Genomic DNA, 15462 nt, shown 5'->3' with positions numbered 1-15462 from the left:
TTGAGAGGGCGATGCTTCCTAGAGGCCCCGGCTGCCATTTCATTCATTTAGGGGCCGTTCAATAATTACGTAAGCATATTTTTCCACTTTTTCAACCCCCCTCCATCCCTCTCTCAAAGATCTTACTGCCAGCATATATAAATTTTTTTTTTAGTTTCAGCATCCTGAAGCAAGCACAACACTGCGCATCCTCTTCTGTCCTTAATTCGAGTTAATCGTCCTTCCGTGATTTTCTTTTTATGAATTTTACCGTCCACACTTTCATGAAGATGGTTATTTGAACAGCCGCATTGACAATGTTTTTCTTACGTAAGATAATCAATTTACGCCCTCCCTCCCTTGTAAAATAGAGTAAGAAAATTGCACCCCCTCCCCCTCTGTTTGCTTACGTAATTATTAAACGGCCCCTTAGGGCATCCTTAACAATGCGCTACTATTTAAGTTGTTATGGCGACTGTGTACAGCGCGGCTATTTTACGCACTCACCCGTTTTCACACCGGTCGTTGCTATCGTCTCTGTTTGACGTTTCATCCAGCATAAACCTTTAGCAGCGCTGTTACCGGGCTGCCAAATTTGAGAGCGCGATGCTTCCCGGTGGCCCGGCTACTATTCCTCTAGCGCGTTTAGCAGCGACCAGTACGGTATGAAGTGATGATAGGGCGCTGCCAAACGGGGTATGGAGTTCTCCAAGCAAAAACACACGAACACTACGACACGGCCCGCTTTACACTGTATATTGAAATTTGTGAGAGTGTGAATCAAACTCGGTAGTTTTTTATGCTCTCTTTTAGACGACAATTCTCACAGGTGACAAAAAATTCTTACAGCTAACAAAGAAAAATCGAACACATCGCACTAATACAAATGCGCCTGGAGAACTCTATAGAAGCGCACTGTTAAGGATGCTCTTAGCAGCGACCGGTACGGTATGAAGTAGCGAACCTATACATTAGAGAAATGACAAGACACTCACCGTTAAGGCAACTGTCAACATCAAAACGGATAACGGCAATGCAAAATGAAACAACTCGCCCGTTTTGATGTTGACAGTTGCCTTAACGGTGAGTGTCTTGTCATTTCTCTAATGTATAGGTTCGCTAGTATGAAGTGATGATAGAGCGCTGCCAAACGGATTATAGAAGCGCACCGTTAAGGATGCTCTTATCATTGCAGAAAAATGAGAAAAATTGTAGCGATTATAATACCTTGTACTCTTGGTATACTTTGGTCTTTCTCGTCTTTGAGGTTTGTTTGTTTATATTCCCGATTACTAGTTCAGATTTTCAGGTTCAGATTAAAACATTTCATTGGTGTTTCCCGAAAATTTTAAAAGTTCTTTTTAACAGCTGGTTGAAGAAATCGGACCTTATGACCATGTCGCACGCTCCGGCTGTGCAGCAACAATGCCGCTTGTGTCTTCACTACAACGAAACTGCTGACGATTCAGAGTTGCTGACGGATATTTTCACCCCAGATGAGTTGTCGGAAACTCCGATGATCGATAAAATTCGTGATTGTTTAGGTATATTCATCGCTCCGTCCGATAGTGCGGTGCGATTCGTGTGTTGCAATTGCGCCCGAACGGTAGAACTAATAGACGAGTTCCGAATTCTCTGCCATCAGACGGCAGAAGTGTACGACGCACTTCGAATCAAACGCTCTACGGCGGATGCAGATAGTTGGCAACAGTACTGCACAGCTGTCAGCACACTTCGAACGTTTGTGCGCCAGCTACAGGGTGCGGTCAATGATGCACTGTGCAAAACTAAGGCCGAGGAGGATGACGTTGAGGAACTCGAGGCTGAGAACATGAACAAGAATGAAAGGGTAACTGAGGAGGAGCTGGAACGTGCCCATCTGCTGAGTAGTGGCTCTGAACCGATGATTGATTTTGTGGTAGTCAAAGTTGAAGCCCTGGAGCCAATAGAACCAGTGGCTGATATTGTCAACGAAAGCAACGATAAGTAATAGCTGACGTAAGCAATTGTTAACGTTTATTTCAAGTCTTCTTTTACAGTGATCGTTTGACAATAGCTTTGAAAATAGGTATTGCACAGGAAGTGAAACAGCGCCCGGAACTGTGGGATATTTCCTTTACCAGGTAAAACACAGCCGGATAATATTAAAACTAACATTAATGGTTGCATTACAGTTCGGCTCAAACGATTAATGAAAGCTGGACCGAGCTGGCATGTAAATTAGGATTAGATATAGCGACTCTCAAACGCCATTGGCGTCGCATTCGAGATGGCTACCGTGAGCTGCAGAGACGCGAGTCTCTTGGTGATAGTCTGTTTCTTGAGGATCCAACTACGGCCCAATTGTTTTCACTCTGTAAACACATGTTTGATAGTGCTCCGAAACAAACAGTGCCGCGACGCGAGCAGTCTAAATTAGAGGAAAGCGCTAACGAGGCAGCGTCTGCAGGGGAATACCAGAAGATGGCTCATTTGCGGGTAATTTACAAGCATCCGGTTCTGTGGAACGTCAAGCATATAGAGTGCGTGTGATTCGGTCTGTATCGTGGTTGAAGACTTACGGTTCGATTCTTCACTTGTAGCTACCACAGCCGAGAGGCGCGTGAGAACGCTTGGGATCTAATTGGCGAAGAACTGAATATTTCTGCTAAGGATGCCAAACGCAGCTGGAGAAATATGCGGGGCAAGTATCGGCTTCGGGTTAGACGCTTAGCAGGAAGTAAAATATCCAAGGAGGATTTTCTTATTAATCAGCCTCTGTACAAGATATTGGACGAAATGCTGAGTTGTGTCCCCGCTCGAGGCAGTCCGAAAGAACCCAAGGTCGATGCAAGTCACAGTGAGCAGGATGCAGTGACGGGTGTTTCCTATAAAGTGTTCGAGAACGATAAACGATTGCAGTTTGCCCAGATCTGCTATGGGCACGAAATCTTGTGGAATAACCAGCATCCGGAGTTAGTGATTTTTTAGTTATGGTACGGAAAATTACAAACTAATTTTTGAATTCCAGTTACAATGTTGGCGCGAAAAAGGATAAAGTTTGGGATGAAATCGCAGTACAGATGGAGGTAACGCGGGCCGAAACACGATACCAGTGGAGTCGCTTGCGAGGAGTTTATCGAAGACGCCGTTTACGGCTACTGGATGGTACGATTGCCATGGACGATCCTATTTTGAATGATCCTCTGTACAAACTGTTGGACGATATGCTAGGTGAGAGCATGCAAATTGGCAAGAAAAGTGGAGTTTTGATGTCGGCGCAACAACACGCTAGTGGACCAAGTCACAGTGAGCCGGATGCAGCGACGGGTGTTTCCTATAAAGTGTTCGAGAACGATAAACGATTGCAGTTAGCCCAGATCTGCTATGAGCACGAAATCTTGTGGAATAACCAGCATCCGGAGTAAGTGATTTTTTAGTTATGGTGCGGAAAAGTACAAACTAATTTTTTGAATTCCAGTTACAATGTTGGCGCGAAAAATGATAAAGTTTGGGATGAAATTGCACTACAGATGGAGGTAACGCGGGCCGAAGCACGATACCAGTGGAGTCGCTTGCGGGGAGTTTATCGAGGACGCCGTTTACGGCTACTGGATGGTACGATTGCCATGGACGATCCTATGTTGAATGATCCTCTGTACAAACTTTTGGAGGATATGCTAGGTGAGAGCATGCAAATCGGTAAGAACAGTGGAGCTTTATTGTCGGCCCAACAACACTCTGGTGGACCCTTTCAAAGCATAGAACAGCAAATAGAATTGCTTGAAGAAATTGCTAAACATGAGATCCTTTGGAATCCAAATCATCCCGAGTAAGTAGGTAGGCTATGGTGCATGCGTTCAACTTATATTAAGCTATCGTTCTTTTGTACAGCCACTTCAGAACGGAAATGCGCACTGCGGCTTGGAAAAAAGTTGCCGCAAAATTTAATGTTAATCCACTAGCCGTGAAAACAGAATGGAAACGTTTGAAAGATGTACACGTCTCCCGGGAAGATCAAGCGCAGGATGCGGATACCAAACGACTGCTAGTACTATTACAAAGATTACTGCCACCCGCGGAGAAACCATCCGTGACAGTAGAGCGAAGACCCGACGAGAGCAAGCGGAGGAAGCCAAGAGTTGGCGCTGAATCGAAGCGACGATTCCATGGCAAGAAAACCTACGATAGTGTGGGATGCGTCAAAATAGATCGTAACGGTACCATGCGGCATCACAAAATCTGTGAGCTGTGCGGCAAGCCGGTCGAGCGGTCAATGTTCGAGTACCACATGAATCAACACAATGGCGTTCGACCGTACGCGTGCTCCTTCGAGGGTTGTGATAAGCGGTACAGCAACAAGATCACTCGCGATCGCCACGAGGTGATACTGCACGGGGACGATGGCTTCAAATTCGACTGCGATCAGTGCGGAGCAAAGTTCAAACAGAGGGCCAAGTTCGAGTTACACTATGCCGTCAAGCACAAGAGTGAAGAAGTTCCGTGTAATATTTGTGGAAAATTACTTAAACATCGGTGAGAGCAACGAAGGATCTAGTTGGGCAACAGTTTTTGATAATCTTTTTTTAATTTTTGACAGGCATCTCCTGCGAAAACATATCGAGCTGCATACAAGCAGTTTTACGTGCAAAGTGTGCGGCAAAGCGCTGCAGAAGAAATGGTCATTGAAGGTGCACATGCGAGTTCACACCCAGGAAAAGCCGTATCCCTGTGAACTATGCGAGCTGCGCTTCATGTTGAAGGTGCAAATGAAAACGCATTTGCTCAAAGTGCACGGAGTTCTACTGGAAGATATTGAAGCAGCTAAGGCTAATCTTGCAGGCACAGTTTAGGGCGGTAAAACGAACTTGATTGGTGTTACGAGTTACTGGCGAAACAAATTTAAAAACAATTCCATAGACATAAGTTTGTTTCGAATAAACGATTTGTTTTCAGACGCTCTAGTAATTCCTTGCTACGCTTCCCTGAAGTCTAAAAACTAATGGGGAGTTTGTAATTTTGTATGGAAGTTGAGTAAGACTCATGGAGTGAGTATGGGGTTACCGGACTCGACCCATCAGATCCCACTAGTTCCAACCCTATTTCTCCCAAGGCTTTGGCATAGCATCAGAAAGAAGCTAATGGCTACCTGGGTACGAGTAGCTTTCACTGCCATTTCGATAGTTGCATTGCAACACGAGAAGGATCGTGTATCGAGATTTCCGGTGTGGTATCCGGCCCGCTCACTGTCAACAATTCCCTCTTCGTCTGTTTGAAACGAGGGTACTTCCATTACCGCGGTAACTGAAAGTACCCAACGTTTTCGACCAGACTGGTCCATCATACCAGAGTATGGACGTTGCCACACTAGCAAGATGCCTACGCATGGGCGTAGCCAGAATTTCAAATAGGGGGGGGGGGGGGGGGGGGGCAAGCTCTTTAAAATTTTAGAAATAAAAAAAATAGTACACTAAGGTCGCTTTTTACGCGGCTTTTTTTACGTGGATTCCGGAATTTACGCGGATTCCGGAATTTACGCGTTTTTTTTACGCGGCTCGTATCCCCCACGTAAAAAGCGACTTTAGTGTGTTTTAAAAAAAAAGAAATAAATATTATCGATTGCGAGAGAATTTATCTCGCAAAATGCATGAAAATGCCTTAGAAGTGCGCGGTTCTAACCAATCATGTTGCTGTCTTCTACAAAAAGTGCGCAAATCCATTTTCCGCACTTTTTGTAGAAGATATTACCGCGATTGGACGTACCCGCGCACTTCTACAAGAATTTTTCGCGAAAAAATTTGTCGCAATCAACAATACACTGTTCGTTCGCTAACTGGGCTGAGGGCCTACACACTTAGATTTTATTACCGAGAACTCAACAGCTGATAAATTCAGCGAAATGTTCTACATGTTTTCGGCGGAATTTTCAAGAACTTCGGCAAATGAAATGTCAATACTTGCTGGTTTACGGTAAATCGATATATTTGCTGAGTGTTCGTCGAAATATATCAATAGCTCAATCAGCTGTTGGGAAGTTTGCCGAGATAAATTAAGTGTGTAGCCCAGTTAACGAATGTCGCTCGCTAACTGGGCTGACATTTCAAATATCGTCAAATATCGAGGGGGATTTCGATGTAATGGCGCTAGGCAAAACTCTCAGCGAAAATTGTAAAATGTTTTAAACAAATACACTAAAAATCCTGATTAATGAACAGATAATGAGAAAAAATAAATTGTTAGCCTTGCGTGTGCTTTATTTGCACTAACCGTTGCCTGGAAACATGTTGTTTTCATAAAACATTTATTTGACCTGGAAACAAATAGATGAATATCTAGTGGATCGCATGTGTGATGACAACCAGAATCCATTGAACTGCAAAAATCATCTCAATTTACTATTCATGTGCCCCTATCTCGTTTTGACAGGAACATGCCAAACGCTGATTTTTGACGTTCATCTGCTTTTAACTGGGCTATAGCCCAGTTAGCGAACGCCATGTGAAAAAGCAGCCCAGTTAAACAGCACCCAGTTAGCGAACAGTTACTGTACTAGTCTTTAGTGATTGTTACATCAAGGCAACCAGTGAAAAGTTGTCCTTGACATCAGAGTGGAAAATTTGATTATTCTTTGTCCAAGCCGCAACCGGGAATTCAAGATATGATTCACAAGATGGCCCAAATTTTACAGCGGATAGCAGTCCAGCATCAGCAGCGTCAGTATCAAACCCGGAGCAGATTTTGGAGTCCCTCTCTTCGAACATCATCGAGTTTGTCTTTGAAGAAGAAAACAGAGTTGCGTTCGGACGTTGTTGTTTAACCGCTACTAGGACCTTCTCAAAGCTTCCCGAGGACGTGAAGATTGAAGACACAGTCAAGATTCTCAATAAAATCTTCGGGCATCAAAAGTCACACGTTCCGGAAGCGGTTCATGTGTCTTTTCACGATTGTTGTTGACCATCTGCCGATGAACACTCAGCAAGCAGAGAGCACTCAACCGCTGTTCAAATATTGTTGACCTTAGCCAGGTTTTCACCCGACGTAATGTGCTGAACGAGCGTTCAATCGTGCATCCCAAGAAACAATTGGGTCCTAAAGCTATACCGGTTTTTATATATCATTTGAAAAAGCCGCGTTTCCTGAGCAAAACGTGATTTTCAAAAAACGTTTATCGTTTTTCTTCGATTTTTAAATGAAAAATAGAAAAACTGCTCGAATGGTCTTAGATGACGTTTCGCCCATGTGCGGTATATGAGAGAACTGTCATTTAAGGCATTTCGAGCAGATTTTTATACTTCATTTAAAAATCAAAGGAAAAGATAAACATTTTTTAATAATCACGGTTTGCTCAGAAAATTGCACTCTTCCAGCTGATATATAAAAATCAGAAAACCGTTTAAAACTTTAGGACCCCATTTGGAAGCTGTTATGAGAGCAAATGTGAAACAAAAGCAGTGTTGAAGCAATCGATGCTGAATAAACAACACGTTGAACTATTTGCTGAACAAACGTTGCAGCATTTTTTTGTTCATGTACTTATCCAACAGTGGAACTCTAGCTTAACAAAAGTTGTTCAAACGTTTGTAAGTGATTACCAGCAGCACTAATAAATATGTGCTGCGTTGAAGCGCTTTAAAGGTCTCCATTTATCAGTGGCATTCTCGCCCAACAAAAGCTATTTGAACGTTTCAAACGGCAACTCCGCAACTATTATTCTGCACGTGTTGTTCAAATGCTGCATACATGCGTTTGAAGTCTTTCAAAGAGCAATTCTCTAGCTCTTATAGACGCGAACGCTAGATCACCGATTTTATAAAACATCTATATTTCATTCAACACTTGTTAAACCAGCGTTGAATAGATGCACCGCAAAAAAAATATTAGGCTACTGTTCTGTATGTGTTCGACCTGTCGAATAAAATATCAATGAAACATTTGCTAAGCCGTTGCTCGACTGTTGCAATGCTCTTGTTAAATGCTTGTTTAAGCTTGTTTAATAATTGTGTTTCGCGCGTTAGAACATACTTATGCAGCTCACGCTGAATAGTAGCGTAAAAAAGGTTTAATCGACATTAATTCAGTTCTTTTAGCACAAAAAATGCAAAATGGAGCTCGAATTTTTTGTTAAAATTATTTTTATTAGCTTTATTAGTTAGTTTTTAACTTATGGAAATGATATGGGTGATTTTTTAATTTGTATTAGAAGGCAACAAAAACTATCTTTTTCTTGGCTCCTGCTGAGATTCGAACTTGCGATCCATTGCTTGGCTGCCATCGATGAATGCATGTGAGCAAATCTTTAATATGACGTGTGCAGTGTGTAAAGTGAATATGCTTCTAAACGTTCTGGTCTAATAAATGTTGAACAGCCATCATATAACTACTGGAATATAAGCTTCTTGCACGCTGCAGTTGCTGCTTGCAAACAATGGTTATGTCAAACCAACCGGTACGCTTTGTTTAGAGGTGCGAGCAAAAAGCTTATATTCCAGCAGTTATACAGTGCCTGTTCAACATTTATTAGATCAGAACGATTAGATGCATATTCCCTTTTAACACAGCACACGTCATATGACAGATTGGCTCACATGCATTCATCGATGGCAGCCAAGCAATGGATCGCAAGTTCAAATCTCATCAGGGACCCAACAAAAAAGATGGTTCAAAAAAAAGGGTGGCGAGTGGTGATGTTGCCTTCCGATATAAATTAAAATTTACCCGTAGTATTTCCAAGTAAAAAACTAATGAAGTCAATAATGTGAATTATAATAAAAAATATTACCACAAATAAATATGGTTCAACTAATTTCTTCGAACTTTATTTTTACATTTTGTTTGTGCTAAAATAGCTGAATAAATATCGACTAAACGTTTTTTCCACGATACTATTCAGCGTGAGCTGCATAAGCATATTCTAATACGCGAAACAAACGTTTTCAAGCATTATTATCAAACACTCATTTAACAAGAGCATTTCAACAGTCGAGCAAAGGTTTAACAAACGTTAATATTTTATTATTATTTTATTCGAATACAGGTCGAACACATACAGAACAGTAGGCTAATAAATATTTTCCGGTGCATCTATTCAAAGCTGGTTTAACAAGTGTTGAATACAATATTCTGCTGTTGTTGCTCAAAACTATCTTCGCCATTCCTAAACAACTGTGTGTCGGATAATTTCTCCAAATTCAACTGAACAACCATTTAACAGAAGTTTTCTATTTTCCATTTCGGTTGTTGTTCAACTGTAGCCTAATAAAAGTGATCGAATAAATGTTTAGGCAGCAATAATTGTTACTTGGGATGTTTCCATGGTAGAGCAATGCAATTTTAACTGCTTTCTCAGTCGCAGGGAAGAAAGAACGGGCTTTAGCTAGCAGGTCTATAAGATCCAACTCTTCCAAGTTCTTACGATCTGCTCTCATACTGCTACAATGTTAATACAAAACTTCCACCTCTCCAACAAAGTTGTCAACTTCATAAAAAATTACAAAATTTTCGGTTTTGCGCTTGAACTCTTCCAACGACATACGTATTACGTTAGCGGGATGCAGCAAGGCAGGTGCACTATCTTCATCGAACCGTGTTTCCAGTGAGGTTACAATAGGATCAAGGTAAGGAATTATCACAGCTCGGTTCCAATACTCCAAGCTAGTTGATGCTGGCGGATTTGCTCGGTACTTTTACCGCTGCAATATCCTTGGTGGATCAACTGAAAAACCTGTGCAATTCCACGCAACATAGCGCAAGCATTTTAATCAATTATTTTTGATCTGGCTGTTATCTTACACAGATGTTTCTATGGGCTAAAGATGTCGTTTTGTGCTATTAAAATTATTGAAAACAAAATTCTGCACCAATGTCAACATTTAGGGGGGGTAACGCCCCCCCTCCCTGCCCCTCTCTGGCTACGCCTATGTGCCTACGATTACTGCCATATACCGCTATATATTCTTTTATTTTGGACAGCCGTTCTCCAGTCACCTCGTACACCAGCAGATCGTGCATCTTCTTCCACCGCGCACATCCACCGAGTGCGAGGCCTACCACAAAGTCGACGGCCTCTTCCTGGTTCTCTGCTGAAGATAGTTTTGGCGGATCTTTCGTCTTGCGTTCTGGCTACATGTTCAGCCCACTGAAGCCTGCCACACTGTAATACTTTCACTATATCAGCATGTTTGTATACTTGGTACTACTCGTGATTCATGCGCCTGCGCGACACTGTATCCTCTGATTTACCGCCAAGTATCAATCGCAGGACTTTGCGCTCAACTCCGAGCATTCGTCGATCAGCTTCCTTCAGCGTCCATGATGGGCCACTGGGAGTATCAGCGTCGTATCAGCGCTAGTTTTGTGCGAGTTTGCAAACTACAGGGCCTTAGCTGTTTGCGTAGTCCGTAGAAAGTCCTGTTTGCAGCCTGCAACTCGTCGTTTCACTTCACGGCTCATATCGTTGTCACATGTCACGAGCGTACCAAGACTTTTGCATATGTTCATCCGCCCAAATCCTAAATATGATTGCTGTGAAGTGCTGTTCGATTCTGTAGAAGCGATTATTCATTTTTTGTACAGCTTGTAGAAAAACTCTTTTACAGCTAATAGTAGCTGGCTTATAGTCTAAATAAGCGCCTATATGACAATTCCATGGCTAAAATTGTACATTCTGTTTTTCTGAAAAGTGCTTTTTTAGCTTTATTACAGCTACGATAAATACAATTCAAAATATATATTTGTGGGAAGCAATTGGAGTAGAACTGGAAACACCGTCACCGTTTTCTGTTTGCCCGCTGGGCTCTCCCATGACAGCAAGACTGTCACTGCGACAGATGCCCGGTTGGCAACATTAATGTCATCCGGTATAGACGACCAAATTTTTTTTCAAGCATCTAGGTAATAAACGTTAAATATTTTATTTCGTTAACTACGCGGTTAATTGTTATAAGAACGTATCGTTGAGTGTTAATCTCACTGTCCCTTGTGGAAACACAACAGTGGCGACTCGGGTTTCGTGATTTCGTTTGCGCTCGCGTCGAAAAATCGCAAAACAAATATCACGGTTTCCCACGCGGTTTTTAACCCGTCACAAAAGTCATGACTACTCCAGGCCAGCAGGTTCCAGTGGAATCAATTATCCTGCAAGTCCTCCAACAACTGCAGCAACAGCAGGCGGTGACAAGTCAGCTTCTCGCCAACCAACGGGAGGCCCAGGAACAACATCGGATGCTTATGCAGCAGAATCGTGATGCTCTTCAGAATATTAGGTTGCAGATTCCAGAGAGTCCGGAGACCATCCTGGATTCGATCGGTGCAAATATAAAAGACTTCCGATATGACACGGAGGAAGGCGTTACGTTCGCAGCTTGGTTTTCACGATATGATGAGTTATTCGCGAAAGATGCTGCAAGGTTAGATGACGCAGCCAAAGTGAGGTTATTAGTCCGGAAGTTGGGAGTAGCTGAACACGAACGCTTCCTGAGTTTCATCATGCCTAAGACTCCTAAGGATTTTAACTTCCAGCAGGTCGTGAATAAGCTCAAGACTTTGTTTGGAGCAGCGGAATCAGTAATTAGTAAGCGCTACCGTTGCTTACAGACAATAAAGTCTCCAACAGAGGACTATTTATCTTATGCTTGTCGCGTCAATAAGAACTGCGTAGAGTTTGAACTGTCAAAGCTCTCAGAGGACGAATTTAAGTCACTGGTATTCGTCTGCGGATTAAAAGGTGAATCCGATACTGATATCCGCACTCGTCTCCTTACTAAGATCGAGGATAGCATAGCCGTCACTCTCGAACAGTTGTCGACCGAATGTCAACGGCTGATGAACCTTCGACATGATACAGCCATGATCGAGAGTGGTTCTAATTCGGTCAACGTTATCAGCGGAAAACATCAGAAATTTCGGAAGCAGACGAAACAGGAGAGTTTCCCGAAACGGTCACCACCGGCAAATGAGAAGAAAAGGCCGTCTGGGCCGTGTTGGAATTGTGGGTTGATGCATTTCAGCCGTGATTGCACTTTCAAAAACCATCAGTGTGCCGAATGCAAGCGTTACGGCCACAAAGCAGGTTATTGTGGAAGTGCCCAGAAAACGTCCCGTCCGAATTTCAAGCGGATGTCTCAGCGTGTACCAGTAGATACTAAAACCGTCGAAGTATCAGTGGGTGTAGTTCAAGATAGACGAAAGTTCGTTTCTGTCATGTTAAATGGAGTGTCCGTTCGAATGCAATTTGATACCGCTTCGGACATAAGTGTCGTGTCTGTCCGTACATGGAAGCAGCTAGGAAGTCCGGAAGGGAAATCACCGTCGGTGAATGCTAAAGCAGCCTCCGGAGACCCACTCAAACTAGTTTCACAGTTCGACTATCCAGTGAGTGTCAAGGGTGTAACGCATGTAGGTACGATTTTCGTCACGGAGAGGGACTTGCACATCCTAGGTCTGGATCTAATCGAAGCATTCCAGCTTGATTCGGTTCCAATGAGTGCATTCTGTAACGAAGTCTCCGTATCATCGCCGTTAGCGGATCGTCTCAAAGCGCAGTATCCGCAAGTTTTCAGCAGCGAGCTGGGTAAGTGTACTAAAACGGCAGTAAAGCTCGAACTCAAGCCAAACCAGCAGCCGGTGTTTCGACCCAAACGTCCAGTGGCGTATGCCATGTATAATACGGTGGATGATGAGCTAGATCGGTTGGAGCGTATGAATATCATCACGCCGGTTGACTATTCGGAGTGGGCGGCTCCGAAAATAGTCCGAAAAGCGAACGGGAGCATAAGAATTTGTGGGGATTACTCCACTGGTTTGAATGACGCCATTCAACCAAATCAGTATCCCTTGCCCCTTCCACAGGACATCTTTGTAAAGCTCGGTAATTGCAAGATTTTCAGCATAATTGATATGTCCGAGTCCTATCTTCAGCTGGAAGTCGACGAGCCCACCAGTTAACTCCTGGCCATTAGCACTCACCGGGGCATTTACAAGGTCAACCGTTTAGCACCCGGAGTGAAAGCTGCGCCAGGAGCATTCCAACAAGTTGTCGATGCAATGCTGGCAGGTCTGCAGCACACGAGTGGATACATCTCCGACATCGTCGTCGGTGGGCGTACCGAGAAAGAGCATTGGGAGAACCTGAAGGCACTATTTGAACGTCTACGAGAGTTTGGATTTACCATACGTCTGGAGAAGTGCTCCTTTGGGGCTAGCCAAATTAAGTACCTGGGACACTTGCTGGATCAACATGGGGTTCGACCGGACCCAGGAAGGGTTGAAGCGATCAGACAAATGCCTGCACCTGTCGACGTGTCTGGTGTCCGCGCATTTCTAGGAGCCGTCAACTATTACGGCAAATTCGTGCCAAATATGCGTGCCCTACGATTTCCTTTGGACGAGTTGCTGAAGGCGGGCACGAAGTTCGAGTGGACGGCGGAATGTCAGTCAGCTTTGGATAATTTTAAAGATATCCTGTCGTCGGAACTGCTCCTAACGCACTACAACCCAGAGCTAGAAATAATTGTCGCTGCCGACGCATCATCCATTGGTTTAGGAGCCACGATTAGTCATCGGTTTCCTGACGGTTCTGTGCGAGTTATCCAGCATGCATCTAGATCCCTAGCCCCAGCGGAACGAAACTATAGTCAACCTGATCGAGAGGGCCTGGCGATAATATTTGCGGTCACGAAATTTCATCGCATGGTCTTTGGGCGCAAGTTTCGGCTCCAAACCGATCATGCACCGTTACTTCGTATATTCGGCTCGAAAAGGGGCATTCCCGTGTACACCGCCAACAGATTGCAACGGTGGGCCCTGACACTGCTTATGTATGATTTTACCATCGAATACGTGGCCACGGGGAAGTTCGGTCATGTGGATGTGTTATCTCGCCTCATTAACCAACACGTTCGATTGGATGAGGATTACGTCATCGCTTCTATATCGCTTGAGGATGATGTCAGGTTAGTTGCTTTCGATTCCTTCAACGTCCTTTCGCTCCATTTTAGAGAAGTTCAGCAAAGTACAGAGAACGATCCGGTTCTCAGTAAGGTGGTTCAGTACATTCACCAGGGCTGGCCATACAAGCAGACCGTGGCATCCAATCCTGAGCTGCAGCAATTCTACAACCGACGGGAATCGCTCACTTCGATGCGCACTTTTCGGTGAGAGACTAGTTATTCCGTCTCGTCTACGAAAACGTTGTCTGGATCAGTTACATACTGGCCACCCGGGAATCGGAAGAATGAAGGCCATTGCCCGAAGCAACGTGTACTGGCCTGCGATTGATGCTGAAGTCGAAAAGGCCGTTAAGGCGTGCACACAGTGCGCGCTTGCTGCAAAGACATCCCCTCGAGTCGCACCTGTACCTTGGCCAAAACCACAACGGCCATGGGAACGGGTCCATGTGGACTACGCCGGACCGCTCGATGTAGACTATTTTTCACTAGTAGTGGACTCCTTCACCAAGTGGCCCGAAATAGTGCAAACAAGCCACATCACAACCACAGCAACTATCAAGTTTCTGCGAAGCCTTTTCGCACGCATGGGGATGCCAGAGCTGCTAGTATCCGATAATGACACACAGTTCACCAGTGCCATGTTCGGAAAATTTTGCAGTATGAACGGCATTGAACACACCACTACGGCACCGTTTCACCCGCAGTCGAACGGGCAGGCGGAACGGTTTGTCGATACCTTCAAAAGAGGTATCAAGAAAATTCAAGAAGGGGATGGTCCGATTCAGGAAGCATTGGACCTGTTTCTGTTGAACTACCGAAGCACTCCAAATCCGGCAGTCGTGGGTGGAGTATCGCCATCAGAAGCAATGTTTGGACGTCGAATCCGAACGAACCTCGAACTGCTGCGGCCACCAACAGATCGTCAGCAAGCAGAACAAGAAGAAGACCAGCAGAAACCCCGAACTTCAATAAGAAAGATCCAGTGTATGTAAAGGTTTACAACCGGAACTCGTGGTCATGGGTTCCTGGTACCATTGTAGAACAAAATGGAGGAGTGATGTATAATGTGCGAACCGAAAAACGTCGTTTAGTGCGGTCACACGTGAACCAGCTGAGAAAACGGTTACCGAGTGCTGAATCTTTAGAAGAAACGTCGGGTTCGCCATCAAATCCGCTCCCTTTGGATGTTTTGTTAAGCGCTTGGAACTCACCGAGCACATCTGTTTTACCATCATCGGCTACGTTTTCCCCTGTGTCTCCAGCATTGACGATTCCGTCCATATCACCACTACGATCATCGGTTCCTGCTAGTCCAGACAGTTCAGTTTGCCCTATGGAGATGGGCGAGCCACAAACACCAGTCATTCGCAGCAATCAACAACCAAGCATCGCCAGCAATTCCCAAGTACAGCCACTGCGACGTTCTTCGCGCCTTAGAAGATCGCATCCGCGGTTCGATGTGTACTATCGCTATTGAGGGGGAGATGTTGGAAGCAACTGGAGCAGAACTGGGAACACCGTCACCGTTTCCTGTTTGCCCGCTGGGCTCTCCCATGAC

At 44.3% G+C, this 15462-nt stretch overlaps 3 protein-coding genes across 3 annotated transcripts; all 3 read left to right on the top strand.

Annotated features, from left to right (window-relative positions):
• Nucleotides 1-1216: 1216 nt before the first annotated feature.
• Nucleotides 1217-4915, top strand: LOC129727580 (uncharacterized). The gene is made up of 9 exons (XM_055685554.1): nucleotides 1217-1288; nucleotides 1348-1965; nucleotides 2019-2102; nucleotides 2154-2501; nucleotides 2562-2933; nucleotides 2990-3382; nucleotides 3440-3790; nucleotides 3853-4494; nucleotides 4559-4915. The coding sequence occupies exons 2-9, from the start codon at nucleotides 1370-1372 to the stop codon at nucleotides 4809-4811; spliced, it is 3039 nt and encodes a 1012-aa protein (XP_055541529.1). The 5' UTR covers nucleotides 1217-1288; nucleotides 1348-1369; the 3' UTR covers nucleotides 4812-4915.
• Nucleotides 4916-11049: 6134 nt separating this feature from the next.
• LOC129716677 (uncharacterized protein K02A2.6-like) lies at nucleotides 11050-12900 on the top strand. The gene has a single exon (XM_055666511.1). The coding sequence runs from the start codon at nucleotides 11050-11052 to the stop codon at nucleotides 12898-12900; it is 1851 nt and encodes a 616-aa protein (XP_055522486.1).
• Nucleotides 12901-14188: 1288 nt separating this feature from the next.
• LOC129716675 (uncharacterized protein K02A2.6-like) lies at nucleotides 14189-14896 on the top strand. The gene has a single exon (XM_055666510.1). It carries the CDS (start codon nucleotides 14189-14191, stop codon nucleotides 14894-14896), a length of 708 nt encoding a protein of 235 aa, XP_055522485.1.
• Nucleotides 14897-15462: the final 566 nt, after the last annotated feature.

The sequence above is a fragment of the Wyeomyia smithii genome, chromosome 1 (genome assembly GCF_029784165.1).
Source record: "Wyeomyia smithii strain HCP4-BCI-WySm-NY-G18 chromosome 1, ASM2978416v1, whole genome shotgun sequence".
In the NCBI taxonomy this organism is placed as follows: Eukaryota; Metazoa; Arthropoda; class Insecta; order Diptera; family Culicidae; genus Wyeomyia; species Wyeomyia smithii.
The sequence above is the reverse complement of the archived record's forward strand: the minus strand, read 5'-3'. Positions and strand labels throughout refer to the sequence as shown.

What these genes read in the sequence shown, in the direction of transcription:
- LOC129727580 (XM_055685554.1), top strand. Translation starts at nt 1,370, where the DNA reads ATGACCATGTCGCACGCTCCGGCTGTGCAGCAACAATGCCGCTTGTGT. An exon ending in TGGGATATTTCCTTTACCAG is followed by an intron (nt 2,103 to 2,153) that starts GTAAAACACAGC and finishes GTTGCATTACAG; the next exon opens with TTCGGCTCAAACGATTAATG. An exon ending in TGGAATCCAAATCATCCCGA is followed by an intron (nt 3,791 to 3,852) that starts GTAAGTAGGTAG and finishes TCTTTTGTACAG; the next exon opens with CCACTTCAGAACGGAAATGC.
- LOC129716677 (XM_055666511.1), top strand. Translation starts at nt 11,050, where the DNA reads ATGACTACTCCAGGCCAGCAGGTTCCAGTGGAATCAATTATCCTGCAA.
- LOC129716675 (XM_055666510.1), top strand. Translation starts at nt 14,189, where the DNA reads ATGAAGGCCATTGCCCGAAGCAACGTGTACTGGCCTGCGATTGATGCT.